Source organism: Polypterus senegalus, chromosome 3 (assembly GCF_016835505.1).
Source record: "Polypterus senegalus isolate Bchr_013 chromosome 3, ASM1683550v1, whole genome shotgun sequence".
Classification (NCBI taxonomy): Eukaryota; Metazoa; Chordata; class Cladistia; order Polypteriformes; family Polypteridae; genus Polypterus; species Polypterus senegalus.
In genome coordinates, this window is record NC_053156.1 from 76,002,339 (window position 1) to 76,018,451 (window position 16,113).

At 41.9% G+C, this 16,113-nt stretch overlaps 1 protein-coding gene across 1 annotated transcript; it reads left to right on the top strand.

Annotated features, from left to right (window-relative positions):
- Nucleotides 1-5,859: 5,859 nt before the first annotated feature.
- LOC120526555 (trace amine-associated receptor 13c-like) lies at nt 5,860-6,864 on the top strand. The gene has a single exon (XM_039749718.1). The coding sequence runs from the start codon at nt 5,860-5,862 to the stop codon at nt 6,862-6,864; it is 1,005 nt and encodes a 334-aa protein (XP_039605652.1).
- The last annotated feature ends 9,249 nt before the right edge of the window (nt 6,865-16,113 follow it).

Sequence of the window (16,113 nt, forward strand, 5' to 3'; positions counted from 1 at the left end):
AAGCAAGGATACCAAAATGCAAACATCAGTTTATTTCTATTTTTTTTTATTATTATTTTTATTAATTTTATTACAATTCATACAAATCAATCAAGTTTTGACAAAAAAAAAAATGAGTTAAGGACAAATCGATCCCCACCCCTGAGCTAGTGAGCAAGGCAAACGGCGTGTAATTTAAGGCTTGTAAACATACCTAAATTAATAAATTCTCTGTGCTTTATTAGCTTATAAACATGAATGTATTTCCATAATGATGACACCATCATTCTATATTTTTATATTTGTCCTGAGAATAGTTGCATCAATCACAATAGTAGCACTGCTGCTGATTGAGAAAGTTATCAGGTTTTGTGATGCTGTCTTTGTTATGCACTATTCAGGGTAAAAAAATAGAAATTAAATGTATCACATGTTAACCATATAGTACTTAATATTTAAAACTGACAAGACATCTTACTTTTATTAAATATTGGAGGTTGCAGGGCAGCTGGTATCTTGATTACATGATGAAAGTGCAGCATTTTACTTCCAATTTGGTCTAACATAATATTTTCTGGTTAATACAAAACAATATAATGACATTAAGTGTCATTATTTCAGGTTTGAAAAGAGAACCTTGCTTGCATCATAAATGTACTCTTTGTCTTTGCCACACAGTCCTTTGTCAATCATTTAGTGTTTCTCTTTTTCAGTTTGATGTATCCTCTGTATCTTCTGTAACTTCATAGGAGTAAGTTTGACCCTTCTGGGCTCAAGAGTTTAGATGCTATAGTTCTTTTCTTAAAAACTTGTATGACCATTGTGGCACATGGCTGGGGGTGGTACCCAGCCGGGATGCCCAGGAGGACCGGAGGAGGGCTTGCGCCTCCTCCCAGACCACAAGGGGGCGACCGCCCTGGCTGCTTTGGGGACCACGGGTAGAGAGCATTGAAGCTCAGCCCTGTAGGGGCCCGTGGTCACCACCAGAGGCCGCCCCAATACTTGGAGAGCCCTGGACCTCAGCACTTCTGCCACACCCAGAAGTGCTGGGAGGAAGAGGAGCAGGAACACCCGGAGGCATCCCAGATGGGACTCTCTGCCTGCTACAGGGCAGGGACCTAGTTTAAATAATTTTGTGGGCAGTCCGGCACAGAGGGTTAGCCCACACACATGCCGCAAGAGCGGCACACGCACAACCCCGTGGGAGCAATTCACCCAAGGGACTGCCACTGGTCCACAGAAGACCATTTCCCCCTGGTGCGGAAGGAGAACAACGGGCGTTGCCGGAGTGCAGCGTCTCCTATGAGCCCGCCGTGGCTAAGGACTGCCAGGACGGCATCACATCTAGGAAGGCCGTGCTGAGGTAGGAGCCTTGGACAGATGGGACCCGGGAGGTAAGTGCCCTGCCCAACGACGGTCGGCCCTACGGTTGGTCTTACCTTTTCTGTTGTAGGCAGGGATTACCTGGATCTGCATCGGTGGCAGGCGCATGCCATTTTGCGGGGCTTTCTAAGCGCGGCGGTGGCAGGAGAGGCTGCGAAGGAGGAGACGCTGCAGCTTGAGGGATTGTGGCAGATGCAAGGCTGCCAGGAGGCATGCCACCGCACCGGTAGGGAGAGACACAAGATGGCCGCAGACCGGAAGTCCCTCCCCGTGACAGGTGGAGGGGAAGGCGGTTGCGTCATTACAGATGCTGCATGCTGCGGCAGAACGGCACGACGCTGGATCCTTTGGCCGGAGCAGTACGGCGGGAAGGTGAGTAGAGCCGACCCAATAAAGCATGTGGGAGGTCCCACCGAAAAGGCCTGTAAAACACATGATCAGAACCGAGTAGGGGGATCTCCAACAGTGGACGTGGCGGCAGGTGCTGCACGCATGGTGAGGTGAGAAAGCTCGAGAAGGATGGCAAGACGGGGGCTGATGAGTGCCTCGTGTCCTTTTTATGCCATAAGGAGACTCAGACCATCATGGCGTCCCAGAGTAAAGGGAGGAATTGAGAGGTGAATGCCAGTTCCTCTTATAGGAAGGGACGTGATGCTGGGTGCTCACGTCCAGAGAAGGGCTGCCCTCTGCGGAGGCAAATACCGAGGTGCTGGTCAGAGGGGGGAGTGTTGCCCATGTATAAAACGAGGAGTCGCCGAGTGGTGGCATCAGGGCAACGTCTCTGCCCCTTGTCTCGATTTATATTTTGCAAGACTGGGCCCAGGAGTGGAGTATGCTGGCTTCCTGCCATGGAAGACCCTAGGGGATTCAGCTTGTGGTGGGGTACTGCAGCACTTGGCTGGGGGTGGTCCCCAACCAGGATGCCCAGGAGGACCGGAGGAGGGCTTGCGCCTCCTCCAGATCATGAGGGGGCAACTGCCCTGGCTGCTTTGGGGACCACAGGTAGAGAACATTGAAGCTCAGCCCTGTAGGGGCCCGTGGTCACCACCAGGGGCCGCCCCAATGCTTAGAGAGCCCTGGACCTTAGCACTTCTGCCACACCCGGAAGTGCTGGGGAGATGAGCAACAGGGACACCCGGAGTGCTTCCGGGGATGCAGCTGGCACTTCTGCCACACTGGGGCGTGTCGATGGAAGATTGCCGGGAAACACCTGGAGCATGTCCGGGTGATTATAAAAGGGGCTGCTTCCCTTTATACAATGGCTGGAGTCGGGTGGAGCTGGACAGAGCTCAGAGGAGAGGAGTGAAGTCGGACCAGAGACAGAGAAAGGCATTGTGAAAAGGCCAGGACTTTTGAGGGTGATTGGTGCTGCTGCACTGGGGTGTGTGTGTTCACTATTGTAAACAGTTGTAAAATAAACGTGTTGTGGTGCATATAATCATGTCTACCTGTCTGTGTCCGGCCTGTTCCCCACACCTTGGACCTCTATTTCATCACACCATGTGAATAATATTTTCTTTTAAGTTTATTATTTGTTCATGACATTCATTTGGTGACATCATTTCATTGCTATTTTGTGCATCTGCAATGCTAAATGATTGCTGAGCACATGATACACACCATGGCTGACCAACATGCAAGAATTTCACTGTAATTTGTTAAGCCAAGGCTACTCAGACTTCCTACGCTATGCTCAACCACTGACTCTGAGCTTAAGTTTGGAGAAGTAGATGTTGAAACTAGTGCAGGGTGTCCAGCTTCAAGTCTGAACACAGAGATCCTCTACAATTCCATTAACGGATTTAACATATATATTATATGATCAGCTAAAACTGACATCATTTGTTTTTTTATCCCTAATAATTCTTTCAGTTTCTGATTGTTTATGGAAATGGATGACCAGTGGTGCAATACTGGTGGCATTGGTGATCACATAGTCAAATAGTCAATAAAAGGCCATGTCTCTCAGACAGTTTGATAGATGCTTATTTTCCTCTAGGTGTTACAGCATGTGCCAATCCATAGCAGTTAAGCAAATGAGTATTCACCTGTAATCATCACTGTTGGACATGTATTGTCACACATGAGTCACTGATTTGCACAGAAATAGAGTAGGTTGTAGAGACAAGAACTTTATTTAAACACTGCAAACAAACATTTGTCTCTTTTAAAAGTTTAAACATGCTCCTTGACAGAAGCAGAGAATGTCTGAGAGAGAGCGAGAAAGAGAGAGCAAACAATCAATTCCTAAATTGGCAGGTGCTGTAGAGGCTTTTAAGTATGTGGAGTACTGCGCGACACAGCCGTAAGTAAGGTAAGGAGCAATGTGAAGGTAGTCTGTCAATTTTTTCTGCGTTTTCAGTAGTTTTCCCAGGAGCGTCTGTATCCTCTAGTGGTGCGATCACGCCCCCCAGCTCACGGTATGTAGAAAACTATGGACACAAGAGAGAAGTCAGGACTGGTAGAAACATGATGTTGAAGGGTTTGATGAAAAACAGAGGATTGAGAATTTCACATTGCCACAGTACATTTCAGAAAACACATTGCAATTGGGCTGTATTGGCAGGCTTTCTTTTGTTTTGCATTCCACATTTCCCTAAAAAAGATCAAAACTGAAGTATAATAATTATCTTTAATTGAAACAGATCTGAAGGATGATTGTGTTTATCCTCCTCTATCACTAATTTTTATGGATTTTTATTTATTTATTAACTGATGATGCACTGCAGTTTGTTTTTGAACATTGTTTGTTTTGACTATTTATAATTAAAGAACTTTTGCACCTTTATACACCTACCCATTGTCTAGCTGTATGTGTCCTCATTTGCTAGGCTCATCCCCTGGTTACCTTACAGAAGGTGGCTGGTTCAAGTGGCTCCCTAGAGTAACTTGGAGGGTGGAGCCGATCCCTACCATCACAGAGGGGCTTTGATTGTCTGTCACATTGATCAGAACAGTACAAGGAACTATCTTGCATGACTGGATCTACCATCATTGTGACCTGGGTATGCATCATAGACCCCCTACTCACAAATTGACCACAGCATATGTGAGAAAAAATGTTCAGTAAAGGAACTTCCAAGTTTTCACGATCAGGCAATCACAGCAACCCACTATCCAGCACATACTCCTACCTCACTTCACTATTGTAAGCATATCCACCTATGCTTTTTCTTAACCCACTTATCCAGGACAGATTCACAGGTAAAGTGGAGCCTATCCCATAAAGCATCAGGTGCAAGGCAGGAACAATCCCTGAGTTCATTACACACTACACACTCTCACTACAATTTAGCATCAACAATTCACCTAATCTGCATGCAGCACCCAGTTGAAACCCACGTAGAAGCAGACAATGGGAGAACATGCAAACTCTACACTGGGGGCACCCAGGACATGAAATCTGGTTTCCTTTCTGCAAGGCAATGGGGCTACTACTGTGCCACCTCATCTTCCAGCAACAAAAGATCCCAAGTCCAATTCCCTTGCCACCTGGTGGGTGTGTCAACTTGGTTTAGCCCAGAGGAACACTGCCACCTACAGTGTGAGGAAATGAACTGCTCCCAGCACTCATGTATGCCCAATCTATTTTTCATATTTATTTTCCCTCAAGGTGTTCTGGCTGGGTTGAATCTCAACTTTGGTCATCCAAGAAATCATCCTCCATCCTGGCAGAGATGCCTATATACAGTATATAACACCATTCCATCCTTTAATGTGTTTCAGTTTTTCATGACAGAAAAGCAACAGTTCCTTGACAAATAATTAGTCATCATCCAACCCACTATATCCTAACACAGGGTCACGGGGGTCTGCTGGAGCCAATCCCAGCCAGCACAGGGCGCAAGGCAGGAACAAACCTCGGGCGGGGCACCAGCCCACCACAGAAATAATACAATTACCAGAAATAAAAGTTACTCTGTCTACAAATAAAACAAACGGGGAGCCCTACTAGCTTAGTTGCCCTGAACTCCACACCCTTTAGGGGACAGGCCTGACTCTCTTGTCTTATATTATGAAAAACATGCTGCCTTTATAGTTTTTTTGTTTAGCTGTCCTAAGAAAAGGAAGTCAACTGGCATCTCTTTCAGATTTGAAAACAGTTTCAATGTGATGGTTTGACAATTCCTTATTCAATATAAAAACCACAGTGGAGCATGAAAAGGGTAGTAAATGGTCAAAAACACCAACAGAAAACTTGTTTATTTATACATTCACATTGTAAATCCAGTTAAAAGAAAACTGAAAATATGTACTGTACCTGATTTCATAGTTGCAATTACAGATCTACATGCAAAATCAATGTAAAATCATAAATATTCCCTATGTATTAGAGAGACATCCTTCTTTGTCTGTGGAGGGAGTGTCTCTGACTTTCCTGCTATCTCTATAAATACTGCCTGCATTTCCTTCTACATAGACAAGTGTGATAGTTCAAAGCAAACAACAACTTGGAAGTTATATTCTATGCCAATCTTTGAATGAAGAGGACAGCAAATGGTGCAATACTGTTTCCAGTCTGGCAACATCTCTTGTCTTAAGGAAACCCGACCAACTGAACTTTATGTGATTCTTTACATCTTCTCGTTGGCTGTGGAAATGCTCACTGTTTGTGGAAATCTTGTGGTGATTATTTCTATATCTCATTTTAAACAGCTTCATACACCGACAAACCTCCTTGTGCTCTCACTGGCTGTAGCAGACTTTCTGGTTGGAGTCATTGTGATGCCATTCACAATTATACGCTCTATAGAATCATGTTGGTATTTTGGAAGCATGTTCTGCTCTGTTTACACCTTGTTTCTCCTTTTGCTAACATCTGTATCTATTAGCAATTTGGTGGTTATTGCTGTTGATCGTTATTTTGCAATCTGTGACCCATTTTTTTACTCTAATAAAATTACAGTTCAAATCACATTGCTTTTTATTTCACTTAGTTGGGTAATATCTCTCTTTTATACTTTAGCAATAATTTACTTCAAGGGATACATTGATGATCCCACAGAACTGAACATATGCCCTGGTGATTGTGTTTTTGTATTCAATTCCAAATGGGGAACAATCGATATGTTTGTAACATTTATTTTCCCTTTTTCCATGATGATATTATTTTATACAAACATTTTTATTGTTGCAAAAAGGCATGCAAGAGTAATTAATTCAATGACACAGCAAAGAGGATCAACAGAAAGAAAGGAAAACAACATTCCAAAGAAATCTGAAAGAAAGGCTGCTAAGACTCTTGGTATTGTGGTGGCTGTTTTTATTATGTGCTGGGTGCCTTATTACATTTCTACTCTTCTTGTACCTTATATGAATATAGATAATCCTTCAGCAATACTACAAGCTTTTGCCTGGATTGCATATTGTAATTCCAGCATGAATCCAGTTATTTATGCCCTGTTTTATCCCTGGTTTAAAAAGTCACTAAAGCTCATAGTGACACTAAAGATATTCAATCAAGGGTCTTCCTTGATAAATCTTTTTTCTTGTACTCATTGATATATTTGTTTAATTTAACTTTTATGTAAATTTTATTAGTGTTACATTTATAATTTACCTATATAAAGTCTGCAGTAAACATTGCTTACCTATTATAATTTGTGCAACTGTTTAATGATGTATAAAAGAAAATCTGAATAATTATAAACGATCACGTATGAAATTATTATAAATTATAACTGAATGTCTTTTCTTTTCCAATGTGAAAATAAACCAGACATTTTTTATTACATATATTCAATAACTGTGTTAGGTCTGGGAAATATTAATATTTATAGGCAGTGTGGCAGGCAGAGGGGTGCAGTGGTTAAGGTATTGGACTTCAAATCTTGAGGTTGTGGGTTCAAATCCTGGCACTGTGCGTCCCTGAGCAAGTTACTTCACCTGTTTGTGCTCCGATTGGAAAAATAAAACAAATCTAATCAATCGTAGCTTAAAAAGCTGTAAGCCACTTTGGATAAAGGTATTGGCCAAATAAATAAATGCAAATATTTATTTACAAAATATATTCTAATTGTATTTTACTGTCTTCTTTAAAGAGTAATCCTAAAATGATGTAATGCTCAATTTATTTAAAAATTAAGTAATCCATGTAGTATTGGCTTGTTGCTGGACGTAAAAATAAATGATAAATAATTTTACTACATTACAGAAGGAGACTGGAAATGTTGTAATTGTAAACAGTAATAATTTGCCTAATCTGGATCTACAAACTTAGTATCTGAAATATAACTGATGATATTTTTCTGCCACCTATGTGCTAGAATTGTACAGTTCTTAAAACTACTAAATTGTAAAGACTGCAAAAAAAAAGTTCATATTTTGTTTTTTAACAGAAAATGTTTGCATTAGTAAAATATGAATAAAAAAAGTGAGAATGGCATCTTCATCATATTCAGTGTCTAAGTTTATAGTTGTATGACCACAAAGGAATTTTAAGAATAATAACAGAAAATCTGATATTGATTTAAATTTGTGCAACACAGTGGGTAATGATAGTGTCTTTGAGATTCAAAGTGTTGTGTTTGTATCCCATGTTCAGACGCTGCTGCGAAAAATTTTAGACCCTTGCAATTCTGGCTTGGATTAGGCAGGTTTGAAAAACTTAAGTTAATTTGTGTCATTATTATTTCTTAAGATTATCAACTAGTATCTACTATGCAGAAGCAAAATAATGACATATTCTATATATGATATGCTTTATGATATTGCTGAACCTGAGATAAAGTATGCCATAGAGGACTTATTTTCTGACCATGAATATTACATATGGGCCTTTAGATCAATTTTTAAATGCACCATGGGTATCATTATAGCCTCATAATGCATGCAGTCTAATCCATTATCTAGCTCAAGCTCTCCCTGTGTGAAATTTGCAATGCTATATAATGACTGTTGCTTCTTTCGTTGATCTTAATTCTGGCTCCTAATAACCCAGTTTTTGAAAAAGTAGGTACAGAAAAAAACAGTTTTAGGGTTTGTACATTTTGTTTACTTTCTACATGTTTTGCCAGTGAGCAGCCACTGTATTTTAATTAATATTATTTTGCGATGCCTCACAGCTGTAAGAGACTGGCTTCATCTACCAGTTTAACAAATTCTTGCTGTGCTCTTTACTTCGACTCTAGTAACCCACAACCAAGAACTGAAGTTTAAACATAGATGGAAGGAAGGATCTTGCAATTATTTTGCATATATTTTTTATTTTTTGAAAAAATAAAATAAAATTGGAGAATCAACATCTTGGTTAAACTGTGTGTTCTCATGTAGCTTTTTTTAGAAGGAAGGAAATAGTCATTTTTTAATCCTGGTTTATTATAAAATGTTAATGTTGCACGCTTTCCTAATAAAGTAGCTTGTGAAGGGCCAAAGCCTATCCAGACTACTTATATAAGAATAGATTACCACAAGTCTATCATAGACAGACAAACAACTAAAAGTGAACAAAAACTTCTACTTGAGCCCCGGCAGCATTTCTTGACACATGCTTGCTGCTTGTGCTGATATATATACACGTTGTATATACAAATGTGTTCATATACATATATGTGCACACACTTTACATATATATGCACTGTTTGTAGATATACTGTATATTCAGGGTGACACAGAAAAACGGGAACTTTTGAAAAACCCAATAAAAATAGAAGAAATCCAACAAAAAAAATTTATTGACAGCAATTGAACCACTACAACTTGCCTTTTAAGAGACATCTTGCCTGAAGAAGGGGCCTGAGTTGCCTCGAAAGCTTGCATATTGTAATCTTTTTAGTTAGCCAATAAAAGGTGTCATTTTGCTTGGCTTTTCTCTACTTTTAAGAGACAGTAATCCAAATTATCAATGTCTGAAAATTACGTCCTGTAGATGGCGTCCTCCTGTACTTATGCTTTCTTCCAATCTGCTGTTGTGGTTCCCCATTCATCACTGCAACATCTCAGATGGGATACCACAAATTTCATCTTGAATTCTTTGTTTCAATTCATTCAGTGTCCTTGGCCGAGTCGTGTAGACCCGACTCTTAAGGTAGCCCCACAAGAAAAAATCACAAATGGACAAATCCGGTGATCTTGAGGGCCAGGGAATGTCACCGAAACTTGAGATGACATGATTACCGAACAATTCTCGCACAGCTGTCATTGATTGCCTTGCAATTGATTACTAAATTACTAAATGGCGAGATTGTTTACAGCTCAAGGTTCCTGTTCCGCAGTGCTGCCAACTGTACATGGCTGCCACTACGCATTTCAAAAGTTCCTGTTTTTCTGTGTCACCCTGTATATTGTAAGAATGACGCTATATAGCGCCTGACCCGACACAGATTGGACACGGGAGGCATGTGTAAAAACAAACTAACTTTTATTTTTCTTCTCTTCCACCACCACTCCTCCTCAGCAAGCTTCGTCCTCCTCCTCCCGACTCTGGCTGCTAAGTGGTGGTTGCTGGCCCCCATTTATCAGGCACCCAGAAGTTTTGCTGATTGCTGACATCTGCCTACACTTCCAGGTAAGGCGAAACCAGTGCCCAAAAGGGGCCAGCTGCTCCTGTTGCAGCACCCCCTGGCGGCGCCTGCGGAACCCCACAGAGCTTCACAGAACTCCAACCCCCATGAAGCCCTGGGGGAGTCCAAGGCACCGCTGCAACCCAGGGATGCTGCCATCTACCGTATAGGGTGAGATACTGGGCTTCCCACCCTTGTCCCCCTGGCAGATGTGGTGAAGGGGCATCCCAGCCAGGCAAGGACCCTGACCATCTGTCACTATATATATAGTCATACATATATATAGTTACAGGGGGCTGAGATTAGGCACTAATGCTTTTCTTTCCTTCATTCCGCTGAAAAACAACAAAATAAAACAATCCTACTGGTCATCACATCCCGTTCATACAGAAGACTCCTTGAATCCGTGAAGTCATCACACTTCTGGTCTTCACCGATGACTTCAGTTCCTCAACTCCGCTCCTGACGTCATCTCCAGTCAGTGCGATTGACATTAGCTCCACTATCCACTACATTTCCTCCTTGCTAATTGCACTTCCTTTTAGTTCCATATAAAAGAGTCAAGAAAGAACTTTATGTTGTCAAACGTTTTGCTTGGCACTGGCACATACCCACCTCCAAGGCACCCACCTAGTGGCCAAAAAAACACTAGAGAGGATTAAACTCTGGTTCTTTTGGCCTGGAATAAATGAGGAGGTTCATCGAATCTGCACTTCTTGCCCCGAGTGTCAGCATTGACAAATTCCCCGGAGGGACCGTGCTCCTCTTCTTCCTCTTCCCTTAATTGACATTTACTTTGAATGGATCGGGATCGATCTCGTTGGACCCTTAGAACCCGCAGCTAAAGGACATAAATGTATCCTTGTCATAGTAGATTATGCTACTTGCTATCCACAGGCCGTTCCCATGCGCACGGTGACTTAAAAAAATATCACTTGGGAACTTGTTGGGATATTTGCAAGAGTAGGAATCCCAAAAGAAGTCCTTGTGGACCAGGGAATTCCTTTCACCTCGGAGATATTCAGGGAGGTCGCTAGGTTACTCCATATCAAGCATCTAAAAACCGCTGACTATCATAACCAAACAGACGGGCTGGTAGATTCAATCAGACCCCGAAACAGATGCTTTGCAAGGTAGTTAGCGAGGATGGGAGAAACTGGAATTAGCTACTCCACACTCATCCTTTTTGCATACTGGGAAGGTGCCACAAGCTTCTACAGGGTTTTCCCCATTTGAGCTATTGTACTGACGTTAGCCCCGAGGTATAGTAGACATATTAAAAGAATGATGGGAAGGTGAGGCACTCCCATCTACAAATATACTAGAATATTAGGGGTGCAACGATTAGTCGATGTAATCAATGATGTCAACTACAAAAAATCGTCAACGCAGATTTTTTAAAAACAGAACCTTCAATAGAGGCTCCAGTCACAAAGAAACACATTGTTTTTTGTAACTGCAATGCACTACATGAATGTCTGGGGGCAGTATCATTTGTTATTGTTTGTCAAGACTGCACACTGTCCTACCAACGAAGAAGAACGTCTGAGGAGAAGAATGTAGAGGAAAATAAACATGGTTGCAATGGCGAGTCAGATAGAGGAGTGGGGAAGGAGATGGACAAAAATCGAGAAAGAAACTTTCTAAAGTGTGGGAGCACTCTTCGAAAAGAAAAAAAGTTGAATGCAGTTTATGCAAAAGCGGAGCTTTCTTCTCACGGCAGCACCACGCGATGCATGAGCGTCTGAAACGCAAGCGTCCTGGAGCTGTGATGCCGCCGTCTCTTGAGAGGTAAGTTTTAGGGAGTAAAGTTAGTGTCACGTGTTAACATTGATGTTTGTACTATAATGTGTATATCAAGGTTTCGACAATGATAGTTAACCCTTAAACCGACACATACTTGGGGGTTAATGTACCCCTGGATGCCAAATGCTTTTTAGCTGCACTTTTTAAGTAAACGTCACAATTCACAAAGAAAATGTTAAATTTTTAATGCAAAGAGCATCACAATTACTGCAACATTGATCATTTTACACACTGCAAATGAACTGTAAAAACTATCAAAAAAAACCACTGCAACAATCTATTATTATATGTACAAGGTGCAACTGAAGCCATTGATGAAATTAAGTAAATCACTGAACCAACTGCACTTGAATTGGCTGCACGCAAGCACACAGAGGTAAATGCTGATGATTGCAGGCTCGTCTAGTGCAGCGGCTGAATCCCAGAGACAGTGAGGCTGCAGTTGTGGGGTTCAATGAATGTATGTTGCAGAATATACTCGCTCCCTGCGTGCTGACAAATTGCACTGAGACATGACTACAGCCGGTTGGTTGCAGCATTCAATGAATTTACATTGCCGAATATATTCGGCTCCAGCGTACTGTCAAATTGCACTGAGAAACAACTTTAGCCGGTTGCGATGTACGTCGCCGAATGTATGTTGCCACATATACTCGGCTTTGGCGTGCTTCCAAATTGCACTGGAAACCGGTTGCGGTGGTTTAAGGGTTAAGTACATATAACTTCAGTTATGTTTGCTAAAGTGTTTGAAGCTATAGTAAATGAGTGAATAGGAGTAGTTGAGCCGTCCTATTTTTCTTCTTTTTCATATAATATTTGAATTCATATGGATAGTAAACCATCTCTAACTAACGTTATGTAACTTGTGTTTTGGAGTATATCAGTAATTAGCTTGTTACATATTTTAGTCCGTTATTTTTTCATTTTGACATAATATAGTACATGATTTGATAAACTGCAACACTTTTTCTTTTTAGTCTGATGATTAAAATATCTTTCTCTGTCTGCAAAATCATTCTTGTGTATTCCTGCTATCTTTACTCCCTCTGAGTGTCTCTTCTCAGCAGCTGGAAACATTGTCTCAAAGAAGAGAGCCAGCCTCACACCAGAGCATGTCGAAATGCTCACGTTCCTGCACTGCAATCAGGAATATATGAACTGAATCTTTTATAAACTGTACATTATTGTTTTATTTTATTTGTATTGAAGCTTTATTTAAACTTTTGGACTTTAAGACACACCAGTGGCCTTTTTTGGTTAAGTTAAATGCACTTTTTTAATTTAAAGACTATGTGCACTTTAGTTTGTATTTTTTAATGGGTGGAAAGACGTGAGCAGATGAGGTAAGACGTGCACTGGAGCCCAGAACAGGATGTGCAACCACAGGTCACAGGCATCAAAATAGTCAGGCATGAAATAATCGTGACTAATTGACTAATCAGAAAAACAATTAATCATTAGTTGCAGCCCTATAGAATATATTGCGCAATTACGCAATAGATTGAAGAAAATTACACATATACTAAAAGAACATATGGATAATGCCCAATCAATGCAAGTCCAGCATTATAACAAAAACTCAACTGTCAGGGAGTTCCTCCCAAGAGATTGAGTAATCGTCCTCATTCCCACTTCACATTCAAAGTTACTGGCTCATTGGCAGGGCGCTTATGAGATTAAGGAGACAAAAGGTCTCATAGACTATTTGGTTAAACAACCAAACCGTCAACCGAGAGAGCGGATCTATCAGGTCAACTTGTTGAAACCGTGGAAGGAAAGGGACACCGATCCCTCCTCCGGTCAATGTTGCTCCCTTTTCTCGTTTTAAACAGTGCCTAATCTTGGTAATAATTTGAATTCCCAACAAAAACAAGAGCTAGAGTCAGCTATCTTGTCTGTCCCTGAAGTGGTCAGTGAGTTACCTGGCCGCACTTCATTGATTAAGCATGACATTGTTACAGAACCTGGGGAAGTTGTCAGGGAACACCCTTACTGCCTCCCAGAGGCAAAACGGAATGAATTAGAGTTGGAGGTCAAATGAATATTGGAACTGGAAGTGACAGAAGAAAGCCAAAACCCCTGGTCCAGTCCAATCATATTGTTATCTAAACCTGATGGGAGTTGGAGGTTCTGTAATGACTTCAGACGGCTCAGTCAAGTCTCTGAATTTGATGCATAGCCCATGCCCCAAATAGATGAACTCCTCGAGAGGCTGGAGAATGCACAATTCATAACTACACTTGACATGACAAAAGGGTACTGGCAAATTCCCTTAACGAACTCTGCAAAAGAGAAGATGATCTTTAGCACCCCTATTGGACACTGGTAATACAAGGTCCTTCCATTTGGATTGCATGGGGCTCCGGCAACCTTCTAGCTGCTGGTAGATAGAGTGCTTAAGCCCCACAGTTCATATAGTACCGCCTGCTTGGATGATGTGGTCATCTATTCCGGCACTTGGGAGGAACACGTGTTTCAGGTGTATATGGTTTTGCTAATGTTAGCTAGAGCCACCGTACGGATTAATCCAAAGAAATGCTTTTTTCGGTTAAACAAGCCCAAATATTTGGGATATCTAGTGGGCGCGGGAACCGTTAGACCACAGTGTTTCAAAGTTGATGCCATTCTGAACTGGCCCTGACCAATCACCAAGCGGCAGATACAGTCCTTTTTGGGGTTAGTAAGCTACTACTACCGGTTTGTACCTCATTTCTCCAAGAGAGCTGCGTCCTTGACTAATCACACAAAGTAGTGGGCCCCTCTATATGTGGTACGAGATCAAGTTACTGAGTTCGCATTTCGTGACATGAAAGAAGCTCTTACATCAGCACCTATACTGAAAACTCCTGACTTTAATTGTCCATTTATTCTCCAGACCGATGCTTCAGACACAGGTCTCGGTGCCGTGCTGAGCCAAAATATCAATGGTGCTGAACAACCCATAGTGTACCTGAGCTGGAAACTGCAGGATCGGGATACTTGGTATGCTGCGGCAGAACAGGAGGCCTTGGCGATCAAATGGGCCTTAACCCAGCTAAGGTACTATCTACTAGGACGGGAGTTCATCTTGGTGATGAACCACACGGCCTTCAGTGGATGGCCATGCATATGGAGTCAAACCCTCAAGTCACTAGATGGTTTTTGGACTTGCAGCCCTACAGGTTCACAGTTGTTTATCGTCAGGGTACTCTCCAAGCTAACACTGATGCTCTGTCCCAGGTTTGCGACCTCTTGGTTTGGGCTGCCTGACCCGACAGGTCTGGGCTAGGAGTCGTGTCAAAGGACAGGGGGCTGAGACAAGGCACTAATGCTTTTCTTTCCTTCATTCCACAGAAAAACAACAGAAAAAAATGATCCTACCGGTCATCACATCCCATCCATACAAAATACTCCTCGGCTGGCTCCGTGTAGTCACCAGACTTTCAGACTTCCCCGATGACTTCAGCTCCTCATCTCCGCTCCTGATGTCATCTCTGGCCATTGTGATTGACGTTAGCTCCACTATCCACTGCATTTCCTCCCTGCTAATTGCACTTCCTTTTTGTTCCATATAAAAGAGTCAAGAAAGAACTTTATGTTGTCAAATGTTTTGTTTTAATTTTGACCTGAGTTTTGTACTGGACGCAACACCCAGTAAACGGGGAGGATCCTCAACCCTTAACCTGAGATTCTGTGTGCTTATTTCTTCACAACAGATAGATAGATAGATAGATAGATAGATAGATAGATAGATAGATAGATAGATATATAGAAATATATACAGTATGTACTGTACTTTTCAGCCACAACAATAAAGCTACTGATGGGTGAAGTGAATAACATTGATTATCTCATTACAATGGCAGCTGTCAAGGGGTGGGATATATTAGGCAGTAAGTGAAAATTCAGTTCTTGAAGGTCATGTGTTAGAAGTAGGAAAAATGGACTTGTGTAAGGACCTAAGTGTCTGTGACAAGAGCCAGATTATAATGGTTAGATGATTGAGTCACAATATCTCCAAAATGGCAGGTCTTGTGGAGTGTTCCTGGTATATAGTGGTTAGACCTACCAAAAGTCGTCCAAGGAAGGATAACCGATGAACCGGCAACACCCAAGGCTCATTGATGTGCATATGTAGTGAAGACTAGCCCATCTGGTCCGATCCTAGAGAAGAGCTGCTCTAGCAAAAATTGTTGAAAAACGTAATGCTGGCCATGAGAGCAAGACACAATGCATTGCAGCTGCCTGCATGTAGAGCTGTGTAGCCACAGACCTGTCAGAGTGCCCATGCTAACCCTAATCCATTGCCGAAAGTACAAAGGGCACACAAGTGTCAGAACTGAACTATGCAGCAATGGAAGAAGGTGCCTTGGTCTGATGAATCATGTTTTCTATTAAATCATGTTCATGGCTGGGAGCATGTGTGTCTTTTACCTTGGGCAAAAGATAGCAGCAGGATGCACTA

Coding starts and splice junctions, on each gene's coding strand:
- LOC120526555 (XM_039749718.1), top strand. CDS start 5,860: ATGGTGCAATACTGTTTCCAGTCTGGCAACATCTCTTGTCTTAAGGAA.